Source organism: Marmota monax, unplaced genomic scaffold (assembly GCF_021218885.2).
Source record: "Marmota monax isolate L192 unplaced genomic scaffold, Marmota_monax_Labrador192_F-V1.1 WCK01_AAM20220418_F8-fsc00102, whole genome shotgun sequence".
NCBI classification, from domain to species: domain Eukaryota; kingdom Metazoa; phylum Chordata; class Mammalia; order Rodentia; family Sciuridae; genus Marmota; species Marmota monax.
The window spans coordinates 2,939,823-2,954,064 of NW_026692494.1; the positions used below are offsets into that span (position 1 = coordinate 2,939,823).

At 57.3% G+C, this 14,242-nt stretch overlaps 2 protein-coding genes across 9 annotated transcripts; one reads left to right on the top strand and one right to left on the bottom strand.

The window, feature by feature from the left end:
• Positions 1-304: 304 nt before the first annotated feature.
• On the top strand, positions 305-9,031 carry Dennd1c (DENN domain containing 1C). 6 transcript variants are annotated; one of them, XM_046443923.2, is made up of 23 exons: positions 305-441; positions 1,359-1,423; positions 1,500-1,543; positions 1,670-1,719; positions 2,052-2,171; positions 2,254-2,323; positions 2,511-2,585; positions 2,680-2,745; positions 2,836-2,889; positions 3,004-3,114; positions 4,053-4,153; positions 4,246-4,291; positions 4,396-4,497; positions 4,584-4,709; positions 5,492-5,596; positions 6,288-6,378; positions 6,466-6,506; positions 6,712-6,783; positions 7,402-7,446; positions 7,524-7,631; positions 7,840-7,907; positions 8,034-8,241; positions 8,356-9,031. In XM_046443923.2, exons 1-23 carry the CDS (start codon positions 425-427, stop codon positions 8,977-8,979), a joined length of 2,409 nt encoding a protein of 802 aa, XP_046299879.1. In that variant the 5' UTR covers positions 305-424; the 3' UTR covers positions 8,980-9,031. The 6 variants fall into 6 exon arrangements, with proteins under 6 accessions (XP_046299879.1, XP_046299881.1, XP_046299880.1 ...); XM_046443925.2 differs by lacking the exon at positions 305-441 and adding an exon at positions 489-680 and having other exon boundaries at positions 1,481-1,543; XM_046443924.2 differs by lacking the exon at positions 305-441 and adding an exon at positions 489-680.
• Crb3 (crumbs cell polarity complex component 3) lies at positions 6,524-11,837 on the bottom strand. 3 transcript variants are annotated; one of them, XM_058579177.1, is made up of 5 exons: positions 11,821-11,837; positions 11,291-11,465; positions 10,442-10,512; positions 9,857-10,000; positions 6,524-9,520 (listed from the first exon to the last, which is right to left on the bottom strand). In XM_058579177.1, the coding sequence occupies exons 2-5, from the start codon at positions 11,370-11,372 to the stop codon at positions 9,449-9,451; spliced, it is 369 nt and encodes a 122-aa protein (XP_058435160.1). In that variant the 5' UTR covers positions 11,373-11,465; positions 11,821-11,837; the 3' UTR covers positions 6,524-9,448. The 3 variants fall into 3 exon arrangements, with proteins under 3 accessions (XP_058435160.1, XP_046299887.1, XP_046299888.1); XM_046443931.2 differs by lacking the exon at positions 11,821-11,837 and adding an exon at positions 11,685-11,800; XM_046443932.2 differs by lacking the exon at positions 11,821-11,837 and having other exon boundaries at positions 11,291-11,584.
• Between the last annotated feature and the right edge of the window lie 2,405 nt (positions 11,838-14,242).

The following is a 14,242-nucleotide window of genomic DNA, read 5'->3' on the forward strand; positions in this document are numbered from 1 at the left end:
CCCTCTGGCGGTGCTGGGTGTGGGGTGGCTGGTGAGAATGGACCAAGGGAAAGAGCAAGAGTGGAAGGAAGAGGAAGCACTTTCTGCAGACTGAATTCTCGCCTTCCCTGGAGTAAGGAAGGAGAGGGGAAGGCCTGAGTGTGACCGTGGGGACAGGACATAGCCCAGCCTCCAGGATAAGCCTGAAGGTTCAGCCTCTGAGCCTGCCCCTAGCCACCCATCCCAGAGAAGCCTAAGCAGCCGGGACGCCTAGGTTTCTCACAGTGGGTGGGGGCAGGGGCCTCCGTAAGGGAGGACGTCACCCGTTAAACTTCCTCTGTCAGCCACACAGGAAGCCGGGGCGGCTCAGGGCCCAGCCCCAGGCAAGCACAGGCCCCCAGGACCCCTGGGGAAAGGGCCCAGCCGGGCCAGCCCTGCAGGGACCATGGGATCCAGAGCTGAGTAAGAGCTGCCCCCTCCCTCATCCTGTGGGCCAAGATTCCCAGGCCTGGGCTGGGGCAGTGGGGAGCTATGGCGGGGGCCGGCCCGGGAGGTACAGTGACCCATCGGGGCAGGCATCAGGGCAGGACCTCAGCTGGCCTCCCCTGTGTGTTCTCTGGGGCCTACTGGGCCACGCTCGGCCCCTCCTCTCTCCTTCCTGCTCTGGGTGGTTTCACCGGCTCCTCTGGACTGTGCCTCTGGTGGGTGTGAGTGGTCGCTTCTGGGAGTCAGCAGAGCGGGTGATGTGAGGGGGGGAGAAGCTGTGTGTCCACATGGGTGGGTGCCTGACTAGTGCCCGAATGAGGGTAAAGTGCCAGGGACTCCGTGCAGCTGGACAGCACCGTGTGTCTTGAGGAGTCTCCTCTGGGTCTTGCCATCTCTCTCCTGGAGCCCAAGTCCCAGCATCCTCTGCATGATGTGGGGGCAGGGAAGGTGGGGGTGGTTGTAGGGCTCACAGTAAGCACCAGGGCATCCTGCTTGCTGTCCTTCCTCTAGTGAGGAAGGTGGGGTCAGCCATGGGGACCCCATGAAACCTCACCCAGGGGCACAGAGGCAAACCACAAAGATGCCCACTCACCCAAAACACGCACAGCCATGCAAGGAAAGACAGACGTGAGTCATCCGCACACTTGCTCTGTCACACACACACACACACACACACACACACACACACGCTCATATAAGCAGGCATTCAGCCACGCACACTGCTGTGCTCTCTGGCTCTCCTGCACACTCACAGGCCTGCACCTAGAGCTTCCCACAGCTACACACGCCACCACAGACACCAGTCACACACCAGCACACCTGCTCACACACACAGGCACAATCACATGCAGAAACAAGTCCCTGGGTCCTCTAAGCCCTCTTCTGTCCCACAGAGGGGGTCCCCCAGCGGTGTTTGATTGGTTCTTCGAGGCAGCCTGCCCTGCCTCCCTACAGGAAGGTAAGTCTGGGGCCCTGGGGGTGGGGATGGAGGAGGGGCCTGACGCCCTGGACTTAGAAGCCCACTCTCCCTGCAGATCCTCCCATTCTGCGGCAGTTCCCCCCAGACTTCAGGGACCAGGTACTCAGGGGGGCCTCTTGCTCCTTCCGGCCAGGGCCAGTCCCATAGAGGACTGAAGCTCTGTGCTTGGACCTGGAACCCCCGGACCCTGATCTGATTGTCAGTCTGCTTCTCTCCTTTTTCCAGGAAGCCATGCAGATGGTGCCCAAGTTTTGCTTTCCTTTTGATGTAGAAAGGTATGGAAAGGAGCAGAGACAGAGGGACCCCAGGCTCTCGGGGACCCTAAGTGTTAAACACAGAGCAACTCAGACATCTGGAGACCCATTACCCAGGGACCTGGAGACCCAGGGACCCAGACAATCAGGGGCCTGGATAACTAGTGACCTAAATGCATAGAGACCCAAGGACCCATGAACTCATGGCCTCAGGTACCAAATGATCCATAAACCAGGGACCCGAACACCCAAAGTCCAGCCTGGTGGGGCACAGCACTGGGAGCATGGTTGGAGGGAGTAGGGCATGGGGAGCTGGATTGTCAGGACTCCCCGAGAGCCTTGCCCACCTCCAGGGAGCCCCCCAGCCCTGCCGTCCAGCATTTCACATTCGCCCTCACGGACCTGGCCGGCAACCGCAAATTTGGTTTCTGCCGCCTGCGAGCTGGTGCACAGAGCTGTCTGTGTATCCTCAGGTATGGAAAGAGAGCCTGGGACAGGGTGGGAAGCACCAAGCCTCGGCCAGGGTACTCCATTCAGCCCCTCCTCTCTCCGCAGTCACCTGCCATGGTTCGAGGTATTCTACAAGCTACTGAACACAGTGGGGGACCTCCTAGCTCAGGACCAAGTGAGACCAGCCCCCCTTTCACTCCTGCCAGAGTCCCAGCCCCTGCCCCATCTTGTCTCCAGCCCTCCTCTGAACTACCAGACCAGTCCTGAGTCCCTCAGCACCTCCGAGGCCACCTGGCCTGAGCCAAGACCCTCAGAGTCCCAAATCCTCCTCCTGGTTCAGACACTCCCCGACTTCCACCCAGGTCTCCGAGGCTGAAGAACTTCTTCTAAATCTGCTGCAGCAGCCCCCTCCTGGGCCCCAGGTCTCAAGAGGGCTGGTGAGTAGCTCCCAACTCCTGGGCCACGGACGCTAGAGGGATGGGGAGGATGTACCCCAGCCCTGAGGAACACGCAGCTATACCTGTCCCCCAGGGCGGCGGAGTGACCATCTCCGGTGTGCACGGAATACTCCCTCCTGCCCCCGGGAACAGCAGGCTGGTGAGCGAGAATCAGGCCCCTGGAAGGCTGGGCACCCAGGTGAGGTCAACTCGCAGACTGATTGCTTACCCCCACCAATGCGCCCACCAGCTTTCCTGCTTCGTGGCTCCGGACTCCGACTCCCTGCCCTCCATTCCTGAGAATGTAAGTAGGGACGCGGGAGGGAACTCCGGGGGCGGGCAGAGGTCCCAGAACCCAGAGTGGAACTCCAGATCTTGGCGTCTGCCCATGCTCAGCGCGTGCCCCTCGGTTCCTCAGAGAAACCTAACGGAGCTGGTGGTGGCGGTGACAGATGAGAACATCGTGGGCCTGTTCGCCGCGCTCTTAGCCGAGCGAAGAGTCCTGCTCACTGCCAGCAAGCTCAGCACGGTGAGGCGGGGGAGAGGACAAGGCCAGGATCCACCCGGGGGGAGGACACAATGGGAGGGGCTGACAGTGGGAACTCCACCTGACCCACCCTATCGGGTGGAACGGGAGTGTGTGTGGTGTAGCTCCTCCTCCTTGGGCTCGCTTGGCTCCGCCTCTCTGGAGGATAAGATCCTAGAGCCCTAAATTCTAGCTCCGCCCCTAGGGGTATAGATGGGTGGGATCTGAATACACCGGGCGGTGGAACCGTGAGCTGGAACCGGGAGCTGCCTTAGAGTCCCTCCTCTTTAGGGGTTGGGGTCAGTGGAGGGTTGCCATGGCTCCGTCCCTAGGAATGGGATCTGAGCGGGCTGAATCTTAACTCTGCCCCTTACAAGGAGGAATTAGGACAGGCAAAGTCTTGGCTCCACCCACTGAAAAGCACGAGACAGTTCTCTGTAACACTGTAACCTCGGGGAAATTGCTTCCAGGACCCCAAAGGATACCAAAATCAGCAAGTGCTTAAGTCCCTTATCTAAAATGGCATAGTATTTGAATAGAACCTATGCATGTCCTCCTATGAACTTTAAATCATCTCTAAGTGACTTCAAATACCTCATACAATGTAAATACTATGTAAATAGTTGTTATGCTCTATTGTTTGGGAATAATGACATGGAAAAAAAAAGTCTCGTTCAGCACAGATGCATTTTTTTTTTAAATATATTTGACCCAAAGTCGGTTGAATCCGAGTTTGCAGAATCCTCAGGTACCCAGAGCGGACTGTCATTAGACAAATTCTTGGTCTCCATCTGATTCCTAAAGGGGTCTGAGTTTTCCCCCATTTCACCGCAGGGTGAGGGAGGAGGAGAAATAGGAGACTGGGAAGGTTTGAACCGTCGACTTAGAGAGGGTCCTTGAAGTTAGGAGGCCCTAACTCTAAACCCTTCACCTGTCCCCAGCTGACTTCCTGTGTTCACGCGTCCTGTGCTCTCCTGTACCCCATGCGCTGGGAACACGTGCTGATCCCCACGCTGCCCCCACACCTACTGGATTACTGCTGGTGAGGAATGCGGGCCTGGAAGGGGGGGCCGGCCTAGGGAAGAGGCCTGGGGTGGGGGCAGTGCCCGCATGACCCTGGCTCTCGGTCCGCAGTGCGCCTATGCCCTACCTCATTGGAGTGCATGCAAGTCTTGCCGAGGTGAGAAGGAACCGCCATCCCGCAGGTGGCGGGGCGGGAGGGATCCCCTTCCCCACCAGGGAGGGATCCTCAGGCTCTGAGAGAGCATCTTCCGTCCCTTGCAGAGAGTGCGCGACAAGGCCCTGGAGGACGTCGTGGTATTGAACATAGACTCCAATACCTTGGAGACGCCCTTCGAAGACGTGCAGACGCTGCCGCCAGACGTGGTCAGGGTCACCCCCTCCCACTCTTCTCCAGGAGCCGGAAACCTCACATTTGCTCACTCAGTGCCTCCCTCTGGCCCTACCTACAGGTGTCCTTGCTGAGGCTAAGATTAAGGAAGGTCGCGCTGAGCCCCGGGGAAGGAGTGTCCCGTCTCTTCCTCAAAGCCCAGGCCCTGCTCTTTGGCGGCTACCGCGATGCGCTGGTCTGCAGCCAGGTGAGCAGCAGGGATAGATGCCGAGAGAGAGGTGGCTCTCCCTCGCTCTCTGCGTTCCTGAAGGATTCACAACGCTAATAACTTGGAGCGTTCGTGGAGGAGTGACCTGTGCCTGTTTGCTCCCCTGTGAAATGGGATGCCGATAGTGCCCACCCAAAAGGGTTGAGTCGGCGAATGGGCGTATTCCAAGCACTTCGCACCGTGTTAGCATATACGGAGTCCTCCATAAACGCCGCCGGGTCTTGCTGTTATTTAATGCTCACGCTGAGATGGCTACTGTTAAAGCCCCATTTTGTAGATGACAACCCGAGGCTTGGAGAAGCTCCACGTGGAGTGGGAGAGTGGAATCCAGAACCCTGATCTGCTCTCAAGCTCCTTCGTCCCCCACACACATTTTTCATAACTATTCTTTTAAAACTGAGGGGATGCCAGGGTCATTTACACATCTGGCTTTCACCTCCAACGCTCCCTAGTGGCCTCCCCATTAGGACTTACCTCCCCCTACACTGGCTCTGTCCTGCCTTCCACAGTCTCCTCCCAGCAGGGGTCAGAGGTTACCTGGGAACACCTGAGTCAGGTACCATACCTGCTCTGCAGCTCTCCCAAGGCTCCCACCTCTGTAGAGGTAAAAGACCATCCCATGGCCCATGAGTCCCTGCAGGGGGTCAGGAGCACAGCAGGCATCCAGTTGATGTTTGCCACATGGCTTTATGGTAGAATGAAGGAGGTGGTTGGGGATCAGGAGAGCCACTGGGAGCTCAGGACAGGGCTCCTTCTTCCAGGGCCAGCCTGTAACCTTCAATGAAGAAGCCTTCTTGGCCCAGAAGCCTGGGGCGCCCCTGCAGGCCTTCCACCAGCGGGCTGTACACCTGCAGCTGTTCAAGCAGGTGGGTCAGAACCCTGAGGGTGAAGCCAGAGAGGGCCTGCTGGGTTCCCAGGGGTGGGTTGAGGACGGCCTCTGAGCCCAAGGCGAGGCTCCAGCAGACCTCTGAGATCTTATGAGGGGGCTGGGGCTGCTCCCAGGGGACTCCCCAACTCCAGAATCCCCAGGTGGGGAAAAGACCTACTTCTAGGCTCCTGGATGGATTGGGGGAGGGGGGGGTCCAAGTTCCTGGATCCCTAGGTGGGCATCTGTGAGTCTGTAGAGAGGGCAGGTCCTGACTGTGGACTCCCTTTTGGGTGGAGGAGGAAGCAGGCAGGGATTCCTGGGTCCTGGGAATGCGGGAATAGGGAGCAGGACCAACTCCTGGGTTCCTGGGAGAAGGTAGGTGAACTCCAAAATCCTTCCATGCCAGGCTTGGTTCTAGGATCCCTGAAGGCGGGCTCAAGTATTACAGGCTCACAGGAAGGGGCGGGCCAGGCTGGAAGGGCAGGGTTTCTCATTTGGTCCCAGTAAGGGAATCAGATCCCTGGGAACAGGTCCTGACTTGGGGCCAGGACAGAGTAGGTTGTTTCCTGAGGTGGGCTCCAGATTCCTGGACCTTTGGGTGGGCCTCTGGAGGAGCTGGGAGGGCAGGAAGGGGCACCTACGGACATAGCCCTTACATCCAGGTGTGTCCGGCCCTGTCCCCACTGCAGTTCATCGAAGCCCGGCTGGAGAAGCTCAACTCGGGGGAGGGCTTCTCCGATACCTTTGAGCAGGAGATCAGCTGCTGCAGGGATTCCTCAGGTGAGCCCCCTGCTGGCTTCCGGGTTCCTCCCCTACCAAGCCCCAGCCAATGCCCGCCTTGGATGATACCTGCTCTCCTCACCCCAGGCACCCTCCGCTCATATCAGCTCTGGGCCGACCACCTAAAGGTAGTAACACCAAACACTTGTTACATGTTGATTGGATTAATTTAATCCCACAATAGTCCTCAATGGGGTCCGTGATTATGCTCATTTATAGAGGTGGGGGAATTGGCCAGCAGCACAGCCCGGGGTGGGAGTGGGGCCTGGGGCCCAGCCCTAGTATAGTGGCCCCAACATCCCAAGTTTCTCCTTTGGCAACCTTCTTCCACAGAAAGGTGGTGGTGCTCTCCTGCATTCGGTCAAAGCCAAAACCCAACCAGCTGTCAGGATCATGTACCGCTCGGTGAGCTGCGCAGGATAGGCCAGACTGCTGGGGTGACGAGGGGAGGGGACCGAGGACGTTTGAGGCTCCAAGGGCGATGGGTCACTTAACCCTGACAGGCAAGTCCTGCGAAGGCCTTCATCAGAGCTGATGCAGCAGCCAAGCTGGGAAGGGTCCTCCCACTCTCATGTCCCCTCCAGCAGGCTCGGCTGGGTCAGAATCACTTCTTGCCCATTTAACATTGACAGTCAAAGATTCACTGGTGACTCTTGTCCTCAGAGGATACATCCCAGCTTCTGCCCGTCTTTTCTTCTCCAAAGCCTGAAAGTTTCCTGGGGCTTAAAATTCTCCATCCAAGTTTATTCTTTGTTTGATGGAGACAGTGACACATTTTTACAAGGCTGTAGGGCCACTCCCTGTTTTATGTGGGGTTAGGCCTCCAGAAATGCTTCTGTATTAGTCAAGGGGGCAAAAGTTTATGTTGACTTCAGAGGTGGTGCCCAGGGAGTAGTGAACTATTTGGAAGACACAGAGACAGGTCCTGTGGCAAGGCACAGCTGTGCTAGGGGTCACAGGGCTGACCTCAGATGCCCAGTGTCCAGTCACCCATAGGTCTAACTCCCCTTGGCTTCTCCATAGGCCAAGAGTGGCCTGAAGGGAATGCAGAGCCTACTGCTGTACAAGGTAAGAACATCAATAATGGACGGCAATGCCCTGGGAGGGAAGAAGGAGGGGCCTCCAGTCCTGCATCCTCTTCCTAGGATGGGGACTCTGGCCTGCACAGGGGAGGCTCCCTGAGGACCGCAAGCCTCACCAGCCGCTCAGATCGCCTGCAGCAGCGCCTGCCTATCACCCAGCACTTTGGACAGGTAAGAATGTGCTTCCCAGGCGCACACCTGGAATTATCACCAAATCCTCCACCCCGCCCCCACCCCAGTCTCTGCCTGAACATCTCGCCTCACTCCTCACATACACCAAAATTTGGTGCTCACTTCAAACGCACCCTCCTCCAGAAAGCCCCAGCCCCCTGATTCTGCAGCTCCACATCACTGCCCTCTTCACATCCGTCTTTTGTAGAACAGACCCCTTCGCCCCAGCAGGAGACTTAAGCCAGAAAAGGGACTTTCTGAGCCCCTGGGGGAGAGGTAAGACTCAAGGGGGACCAAGGTTGGAAGTGGAAGACCAGGATGGATCAGAAGGCTCTCCAAACATTAGAGCAGACCAACCAGGGCGGAGATCTCAGGAAACTTGGGGTGCCCTTTCTCACCCAGGACACCTCCCCTGAGCTCTGAGGATGCCCAGGGTCCATGGGCAGAAGAAGTTCTGGACAGCAACTTTTTGGGGTCCGGAGAAGAACTGGATTTGCTGAGTGAGATTCTAGACAGTCTGAGTGTACAGACTAAGAGCATGGGCAGCCTGAGGCCAAGCCAGAGCTTAGACTGCTGTCACGGAGGGGACCTGGACAGCTGCTTCAGCCTGGTGAGAGGGCCCCCACCCCCCCCACCCAATCTTTCCCCAACTGCCTGTCCAACCTGCCAGCTCTTTCTCATCAGCAGGTCAGCAACCTGCTCTCTCCTCCCATGCCCCACCCAGCCTGACCTACCAGGAAGAACAAGATGGCAACCAGATGAAGAGAAACTGCCAGAGCCCCAGCCCCTGTCCCTGCCTGCAGACCTGTCATCCCTTCAAAACACACCATCATTGGAAATCACATGCTCCTCAAAGAACCCCAATTCCCAGCTGCTCTCAGGCTCCAGCCAAGAAATCATCTCTCCATCCCAGCTTTCAACAGCTTCTACAGACACAAGCAGCCCAGGGGACCCCGAGTCCTCTCCTCTCACTGAGCCCTCAACCCTTCGTCTCTCCCCTCTTCAAAAGGCAACTGAGCACCCTACAGCCTGGGAGATCCCTTGCACCAGGCTCTCCGAGGCAAACACCCAGCCCAGCCCTCCACAAGGTCCCCAACTTCTAGCCCCAATGGAGCCCAACTTTGATACTGTCAGGACATCCCAGTCCCTTGAGTCTTCCCCAGACCCCAGTTTTCCAAAGAACCCCAGAACCCAGCCTCCCAAGGTCCTGCTACAACATGCTCACTTCCAGTCCCCCGAGGAACCAGGAACCCCCAACACCCTGACCTCACCCACCAGCGACTGGCAAGAGCCCCAGGCCAGGAAGAGGCCCCGAGTTGCTGATCTTAAGAAGTGTTTTGAGGGATAAGGATCAGGGGTCTGGAGACCCTGGATCCTCAATAAAGGCACAAGAGCCCAAAGTTGGTCTGTCCTGGTGAGTTTATGGGGGGGCTACTCTCTGCTCAGAACCCACCTACCCCCACCCGCCCTCCAGGGGCAGCCCTTCTGGCTCCTAGGTGCACCTAAAAGCCACTCTCTTCCAAGAAGCCTCCTCACGCCCCTAGGATCCCCATAACCTTACAACTCACGGCTACCTTCATCTCTCCATCTAGGCTAATGTTCCCACCAACTCAAAAAAGCTTTATTACATCTCACTACCAATTTTACATAAACGTATAAAAAGTGAGCAGCCCCCCACCCCCTGCCCCCAGGAGCCAAGTCTCTGAAGCACCTTCTTCCCTTCTATTCTCAAGCACTGGGTGAGTCTCATTGCCTAGAGAGGTCACCCCTTCCCCAAGGTCACACAGCAAGGAAGCGAGATGGAGGAAGGGAGGGACCTAGATGGGCAGGCAGCCCCGCACCTTCTCCTTGGAGTCCTGGGGGGCTTGGGCCTCCGCTGCGTGAGAGAACTGAAAGAAAGGATAGGGGGTTGTTGGGCCTGCTGCAGGGGACAGTACACAGCACAGTGAAGACGAAGACGGTGCAGCAAGCAGGAGTGGCCCCCGCCCCGGCCCCCCAGCTGCATGCAGAGTCGAGCAGAGGCAGCATGCTGCACAGCCACCAGGCCAGCACCCCCCAGTGCCCCCGAGTCATCAGAGCTGGTGTCTCAGTGGCGGCTGCTCTGTGCGCGGGGGTGTTGGGCAGTCCTGGGCAGAGCGGGCAGCTGCAGCTGTTCACAGCCTTCAGATGAGCCGCTCCTCCGGAGGCAACTTGAGGTTGGGGGGCGGTGGCGCGCGGGCACCCACCTGCTCTTCGCTGCTGGGCCGGTAGGTGCCCTCTGTCTGCCGCTTCTCCCGAAGTTTCCGTACCAGTAGCACCAGCCCCACGGCCAGGAGCAAGGCAGCCAGGATGGAGAAAACCACGATGATAGCAGTAATGGCCTCCTGAGACTACGGGGAGTGGGAGAGGACAGGTGTGACCCACCTGAATCATCCCCAAAAGAGCTGAATCTGGGGCTCCTAACCCCCTCTACACACTCAGACCTGCCCCCCCCCCAACACACACACCTGGGATTCCAGGATCCTCATCTACTTTGGGGGTTCAAGGCTCCCCCCACCTGCCACATCCAGGACTCCTGCCCCCACCACACCTGCCAGCTCTGGGCTCCTTATGATTGTCATATGAGGATCCTGCCAGGACTCTTGGTGTCCTTATTCTGGGACTTTAGGTCTCCTCCTTGTCCTGTTGCTATCCTAGTCTCACACTTGGGGCTCTCCAGTGCCACTTTGATCTGCCACCAGGGAGTGGGGAGGCAGTCCCCTCCACCTGCCACACAGGGGACCCCAACATAGTATCCCAGCTGCCCTCTTTCCACATAAACCCCAACTCACCAGACCCCCACTGTGGCTGGGGACAGAGGGCGTGACAGTGCCATTCTCGGAAGTGTTCAGTGCTGTGGGGGCTGGGGAGAGAGGATAAATGAATCCCCATCTCAGTCCCTCTGCACCTTCCTGGGGCACCCCTCCCCACAAGTGCAGCAGTCCCCAATTAAAACTGCTCCCCCAAGTCTCTTATGGGAAGAGAGATTACAGAGGCCCCCCACCCCCACCCCACCCCGACCTTGCAGGTTGAGCCTCGGGCCAGGCCCAGCTCAGCAGAGCCCAGCAGGGAGTAATCAGCCATCAGTTGTTTGTGTGGAGTTGGGGGCTATGATAATAGATCCTGGCGGAAGCCCGACCATCCCCCCACAGCCACCACTCGGGCCCTGGGCCCTTAAGGACTTGGGCGTCCTGCCTGGCCCAGGAGTTCCCGACACACCTCCCCCTCAGGCTTCCGAAACTGCAGAAGTGGCTGGCTGAGTCCACACCTAAGGCTAGCCATGTCAGCAGGACCCTGCGACCCAGGCAACCTCCTCCAGGCTCTGGCAAAACCCCATCCACAGACATTCAGGTCCACCGCCTCCCTTCCTTCACCTGCTCGGGTGAAGCGCCTTCCTCCCGCACCCCAGCCCACAAATTCCACCCCCTCAAGAGCTCAGTTCTGGTAGAGCAGCCCACGCTGTCCGAGGAAGGAGTCAGGAACTCTTCCCCCAGCCCCGACCCCTGGACCCCGCCCCAAAGCAACCCATGCCCATTTCCCAGTTCTGGACCCTCTCTGTGCCCCAGGTGCCCAGCACTTTGAGTCGGCCCTCAGCCGAGAGACCCGGGAATCCGCACGCCGCGCCCCGGGCGAGTACCTACCTTGCCCCCAGGCTCGGCCCAACAGGGCCGGCAGCAGCGGCAGGCCGAGCGCCAAGAGCAGCCCCAGGGCTGGGGTCGCCATGGGCTGGGCGACGGGTTGGCGGCGCCGGGCCCGGGCTTCTCGCGCTCGCCGCTCCTACCGCATCTTGGGCAGAGGGTACCTGAGACCCAGCACCTGGGGACGAGAGGAGAGGCCGGAGCGTGGGGTTCGGGGCTGGACCCAGGCGCAGGCCCAGGGCAGAGGCGACGAGCGCCAGGACACCCGGGATCCCGCCCCGCCCCCGCGGCCGAGTTTAGAGATTAAAAATTAACTCCCGGGCCGCGTTCCTGGGCCGGGAGAGGGAAGGGCAAAGGGTGGGGGCGGGGGCAGCCTGCTGAGCGTCCACCTCCCTACCTGGCCGGACGTCTCTGACCTCACTCAGGTTCCCTGTCCCGGTCCCTCACCCGAACCCTGGGTCAGTCCGCCGGTCGCTCGCTCCGACCCTACCAGCCCCGCCCGCTCACGTGACCCGGAAAGTTTAGTCACTCACCTGGGAGGGGATGGCACTTCCGGCCAGTGCACCTGAGCCTAGAAGAGGGGGCGGAGTCAAGAGGGGCGGGGCCGCGCCGCCGGCGCACCTGTAACGGGAATCCAATCCACCGTGGCAGGGTAGCGAAAGGGCCCGAGCGCGCAGGTGTAAGGACTTGACACCGGGATTTCTGGCACATCTTCAGGATCGTACAGGTGTGGAGACACTCGGGGCACGCAGGCACGGGTGAGTGAGGCACCGCGCCTGGGTAGACTCGGCACTTTTCATTAGGAGAGTTCCTAATGAAAAAACACCTGTGTAGTAAACACCTGGCTGGGAGCAAATCCGTGTAGGAGACATGGGCAGGGATGTTTACCGGTTAGAATACTTACCGAGATATCTGCGTCGAATCTCATCCATTCGGAGTACAGCTGAATGGAAGCATACCTGTGTTGGAAACATGCGCATTAGAACTAACACCAGACAGCGGCACTCCTGGGTGTCCTACACCTGCTCTGGAAAAGAATGCATAGCTCACCTATGAAGTGCACACCACTTGTATGAGGAATTCCTGTGTGGAGAGGTATGGAGATAACTGTCCAAAACACACCTGCAGGGGACCCACTGATACGGAAACATACCCATATAGGGGAATATTTAACTGAAACACACCGTGGGGAGCTGTACGTGCATTCACAGAGGAACTCCTGCTGCAAAACATACCTGTGAGGTGACGAATTTCCTTGAATAAAGAAGGCTTGTATACAAGGGAAGACCTGGAATCACCTGAGGCACTCTCAACACTGAGGCACATCGTGGGGAGAACCGTCAGGACAGAGGTTCAAGCGTACTGAGGCCAACTGTCAGGGGAACACATACTTGGGGCATCTCCACTGGAAAACACCTGTATCCCAAATATTGTAGGGCACCTGTAAGGAACACCCATGAATGAAAACATCTGCAAGCTACAAGAAGTACTCAAGCACAGCTTTCTGGGCAGAGGCAGGGCGAGAAGCAAATGAGCCCTCAAAGCTGTGTCTTTGGATGGAGTGTGATGATAGTCACAAGACCCCTCCAGAGGACTCTGGGGTAAAGAGCGATGATTAAAAGGGAATTAGCTGGGAGTGGTGGCTGAGGCCTCTCATCTAGCCATTCAGGAGTCTCAGGCAGGAGGATCATTGGTCAAGACCAGCCTGGGCAACTTAGTGAGAGAGAGATGCTTTCTCAAAACAAACAAACAAATAATAGGAGGAACTGGTGATACCGCTCAGCGGTCAAGCACCCTCAGTTCAATCCCCAGGACCAATAAATGGATGATGATGGTGATTATATACTGGGGTTGAACCCAGCGGCACTTTACCACTGAAATACATCAGTCCTTTTGATTTGATTTGATATGATTTTTTTAAAAAAATAAATATTTTTAGTTTTCAATAGACCTTTATTTTATCTGTTTATATGCAGTGCTGAGAATTAAACTCAGGGCCTCATATGTGCAAGGCAAGCACACCACCACTGAGCCACAACTTCAGCACTGATTTTTTTTTTGACACAGGGTCTCTCTGGATAAGTTGCTGAGGGCCTCGCTAAATTGCACAGGCTGGCCTCGAACTTGCCATTCTCCTGCCTCAGCCTCCAAATCGCTGGGTTTACAGGAATTCACCAAGTCTGGGTTTGGGGGGTTGTTGTTGTTTATTTGGTTTTTGTGGGTACTGGGGATTGAACTCAGGGGCACTCGACTACTGAGCCACATCCCCAGTCCTATTTTGTATTTTATTTAGACACAGGGTCTCACTGAGTTGCTTAGCACCTCGGTTTTGCTGAGGCTGGCTTTGAACTCTCGATCCTCCTGCCTCAGCCTCCTGAGCCGCTGGGATTACAGGCGTGCGCCACCACATCTGTGTTTTTAATCCTTTGTAACATATAGAAAGATGGTTAAGGGTCCCAGATCAATTTAAATCCCGGCTTTGCCTTTTAGTGGGAATGAGGACTGGAAAGTATAACCTTCTGTTTCCTCATCCGTAAAGTAGGAAAGCTAGAGTCTTGAAGAGGACGATGAGAGAAGTGAGTAAAAGGTCTGGCATGTGCCATGCACTGCCAGACTTCTTCTTCTTCTTCTTCTTCTTCTTCTTCTTATTATTATTATTATTATTATTATTATTATTATTATTATATTGTTTTCTGTCAAGTGGGCCCTCTGATGGTGAGTCGAGAAACTGCACCCGAAACTAGTGGGCGGGACGCTCGGCAGGTGCATCGAGAGCGACTGGCTAGAGTCCCAACTCCAGTGCTCCGCCAGCCAATCCTTACCCCTATCTGCGCCCAGGACACAGATGTCCGCCAGGCGGGTCACGAGAGAGCAGTCAGCTCGGCGTCTGGATCCGCCCCTTTAAGACTGCCTGGCGGGCGGTGGGACTGAAAAGCTAAGGCAGCCTAGGTCAGC

What these genes read in the sequence shown, in the direction of transcription:
- Dennd1c (XM_046443923.2), top strand. An exon ending in CACCTACTGGATTACTGCTG is followed by an intron (nt 4,154 to 4,245) that starts GTGAGGAATGCG and finishes CTCGGTCCGCAG; the next exon opens with TGCGCCTATGCCCTACCTCA. An exon ending in TCAGGATCATGTACCGCTCG is followed by an intron (nt 6,784 to 7,401) that starts GTGAGCTGCGCA and finishes GCTTCTCCATAG; the next exon opens with GCCAAGAGTGGCCTGAAGGG.
- Crb3 (XM_058579177.1), bottom strand. Translation starts at nt 11,372, where the DNA reads ATGGCGACCCCAGCCCTGGGGCTGCTCTTGGCGCTCGGCCTGCCGCTG. An exon ending in CCAGCCACAGTGGGGGTCTG is followed by an intron (nt 10,001 to 10,441) that starts GTGAGTTGGGGT and finishes CACTCCCCGTAG; the next exon opens with TCTCAGGAGGCCATTACTGC. An exon ending in GGCCCAGCAGCGAAGAGCAG is followed by an intron (nt 9,521 to 9,856) that starts GTGGGTGCCCGC and finishes CCTTTCTTTCAG; the next exon opens with TTCTCTCACGCAGCGGAGGC.